Source organism: Cupressus sempervirens, chromosome 9, assembly GCF_028749045.1.
Source record: "Cupressus sempervirens isolate cs-2001-9-10 chromosome 9, ASM2874904v1, whole genome shotgun sequence".
Taxonomy (NCBI): Eukaryota; Viridiplantae; Streptophyta; class Pinopsida; order Cupressales; family Cupressaceae; genus Cupressus; species Cupressus sempervirens.
In genome coordinates this window covers 314,775,020-314,778,563 of record NC_143126.1, presented here as the reverse complement: position 1 = coordinate 314,778,563, position 3,544 = coordinate 314,775,020, and the positions used below count along the sequence as shown (strand labels likewise).

General features: G+C 43.6%; 1 protein-coding gene across 1 annotated transcript; it reads left to right on the top strand.

Annotated features, from left to right (window-relative positions):
* The first annotated feature begins 691 nt into the window (after nt 1-691).
* LOC149538642 (scarecrow-like protein 3) lies at nt 692-2,636 on the top strand. The gene has a single exon (XM_089799953.1). It carries the CDS (start codon nt 789-791, stop codon nt 2,433-2,435), a length of 1,647 nt encoding a protein of 548 aa, XP_089656079.1. The 5' UTR covers nt 692-788; the 3' UTR covers nt 2,436-2,636.
* Nucleotides 2,637-3,544: the final 908 nt, after the last annotated feature.

The window sequence follows — 3,544 nt, the reverse complement described above, 5'->3', positions numbered from 1 at the left end:
TAGCTTGGACTCTTGTTCATAGGAGGATGAAGGGTACTCCTAAGACAATTCCAAAATAAAATAGATAGACTTATGTAAAAGATGATTGAGAATTATAGTCCAAAACTAGAACTTGAAGGAGAATGTTAGATGTGCATAAGTAAATAATGACATGAATATAAAATTAAAATATTGTAAGATATACACATTAACTAATTCTCCTCTTGTAAAGGTGATTGTCTCTTACCAACCTCCAATCTCTATTCAGACCGATTCCTACATTTTGCTCAATCCTTAGATTGCTTTGCATACCCTAATGTTGGTTGTGTAATAGAACAACCTCCTCTTATTTCCCCTTATTATGAGGTCATGGATAATAGCATAGCTTGGACTCTTTTGTAAGAAAGGTACTTTGTAAAACAAGTCCAAAAGAGAATAGGCAAAGACCCATCATTGATAAGCACACAATTATAGGGCTTAAAGGAAGAATGGCATGGGGACAAGGGAATGAAAACAAAGGATACCCTAATAGGTTGGCAGCATGTAGATGGTGCAGACGGCGTTGAAAGTCAAGCTTGTCATTTCCCCTCAAAATTCCATTGCTTGGACTCATGCAAAACGACAAACGGAGCATCGACGGGACCGACGCATCGATCGCAGCCCCGCTACACGACAACCGCGCGGGCTTCACCTGTTTTCATCCACAAATCCAAAACACGAATTTGCCTACGCTCTCTCATCCCCTCGGGCAATAAAAAGCTCCATATTTGGCGCATTCATTCCACTGCTCGATTGTTTGGGCCTCGACCATGCCCGGGATGATTCAGGAGGAAGGATCCCCGCTCGCTTCCAATGGAAATCCTAACAATCCCAATTCATACTCCAATTCCAATTCCAATTCCAATTCAAATTCACCGCCTCTCGAATCCTTCTCGGAGATGTCTCTGGCCATGAGCAGCCCAAATCCACCGCCATGGATTTCTGGATCACCGGAAATGAAAGCGGAGGAAAGGGGGTTGCGGCTGATCGAGCTTCTGGGTATGTGCGGGAATCATGTTTCGTCGGGGAACATGGAGCAGAGCAATCTATGCATGGAGCAGATCTCGTCTCTGGCGTCCCTCACGGGGGATCCAATGCAACGCCTGGCGACCTATTTCATGGAAGGATTGGCTGCCAGAATCACCAAGGCCTGGCGCGGCCTACACCGAGCCCTCAATTCCACCCAACTGCCCTCCATCGTTGAGCTCGTATCGGCCAGGCAGGTGTTCTACAGCCTCTTTCCTTACTTCAGATTCGCCATGGAGGCCGTGAATCTGATGATTCTGGAGGCCATGCAAGGGGAAAAGTTCGTTCATGTCATTGACCTCGATGCATCCGAGCCCGCTCAGTGGATTGAGCTCCTCCACCTGCTTCATCGCCGAGAAGAGGGCCCTCCGCATCTCAAAATCACGGGGATTCATGAGAAAAGAGAAGTGTTGCAGCAAACGGCCGCGAGATTGATAGACGAAGCGGAGAGATTGGACATTCCATTCCAGTTCATACAGGTCGTCACGAGGCTTGAGAACCTCACGGACGACATGCTGAATGTCAAAACAGGGGATGCCGTCGCCATTAGCGCCCTTTTGCAGCTTCATGTCCTCTTAGCGGATGAAGATCGACCAGGAATGTTGACGCTCAGTCCGAGTCCAAGCCATGGCCATAGCCCTAGCCCGAACCATTCTTACACGAATCGGCGGTCGCCTCAGATGAACGGAAAACGCCCCAGAGAAGTCACCTCCAATGAAGATCTGCTTCGATCCATGTTCACCCAGTACCGCAGCCCTCCTCCTCCTCCTCCCCAATCGACCCAGGATCGAACCCTGGGAGATCTCCTGGAGATGGAGCGCACCGAAAGCTCCTCCATGCCCATGATGTTGTCGCCTTCAGCATTCGAGGCTGCAATGAGCCGGAGATCGAATGTGGAGGAGGGAAACAGGGGAGGATGCAGGGGATCTGGTATCGATCGATTTCTGCAGATGGTGAGAGGGCTTTCGCCCAAATTGATGGTAGTGGTGGAGCAGGAATCGAATCACAACATTGGGCGGCTGGATGAGCGGCTGAATGAAGCCCTGAATTACTACGCCTCCATGTTTGATTGCTTGGAGTGTGTTCTTCCGCAGCACTGCATTGAGAGGGTGACGCTGGAGAAGCACATGTTTGGGCAGCAGATTGAGAACATAGTGGCGTGCGAGGGAGGAGAGCGCGTGGAGAGGCATGAGAAGTTGGAGAGGTGGATGAAGAGGCTTCACAGGGCTGGATTTGCTCTTGTTCCTCTCAGCTATGCCACCGTTGTGCATGCTCAGAGACTCGTTCGTACTTTTTCTTGTGATTCTTACCGCCTTCTAGAGGACAAAGGCTGTCTTATGATCTGCTGGCAGGATCGCCCTCTCTACACTGTTTCCGCTTGGCAATCCTGATTAACCTTTCACAGCTGGGTTGTTTTCTTCCGTTCTTTCTTTCTGAATCTCGCTCTCACTCTAGGCTATACGTCGGAGGGTTTTCGTGTATATTGGGAAAGATTCAATTCATAGGGTTTTTGTGTATATTGGGAAAGATTCAATTCACATTTCAGTAACAAGAAAATTTATAAATATCTTAAGAGAGTTTATAATTTTAAAGAGCTTAATCTAATTTTTCCAATTTTGAACATCAATGAGTTTTTTCATAATCTATTTGAATGTTTTAGTTTCTTTATGATTTCTATTTTCAAAATACTTAGCATCAAGTTATCTGATCATACTCTGTTATCATGATGAGAGAGAGTGCACAATAAAAATAAATAGAAGATGATAGAACATGGAGTGTGATCTCAAATGTTGATGCTAAACATCTATACATAATCAAAGTCAGAAAATGAATAAAAGCATTAATATGAGATCAATATAAGTTCTTAATCATTGGGCTCACTTAAGTTTTCCTTGAGCAATTATATTAGAATTAACATATACAAAACCAAGATTCACAAATTTGAAATCCGCTCCTTTTGAACTATAAGATATTGAAGATCAGGGGTCACAACTTAGAGCTTCACTTATTTGGAAATTGGGTTTTCTCCACAAAAGGAAACAATTATGGAAGCGAAATCTTGACAATAGAGGTCATATTAGATGTCCTATTAGAATTTACACATGGTTCTCCCTATTGAGAACTCAATATTTTGACAAATATAAATGTACTTATTTGTATGTTCATCATTAGACCCTGCCTTTAGAAAGGCATGGATTAAAGTTTTCGATCCTCATTTTGCATATTTGTTGTTGCTTTAGGAGACGAGAAAATGACAAACAATGACATTTATACTATGGTTGAAAGTAATGTTTCTATTGAACTAGAGTTCTGAATTTCAGTTCTTATTTTTTGATTGGTTGCTTTCTTTTATTTTGATAGTCTTTTTATTTAATCTGTCAAGAAATTCCCTAAATTTGTAAGGGCAGGTGGTAGCAACTTGAAGGTGTAGGTGGAAGCAACTTGAAATATTTTGGAGATACATATTTGAAAGCACCATATGTACAAGACATATGTCATT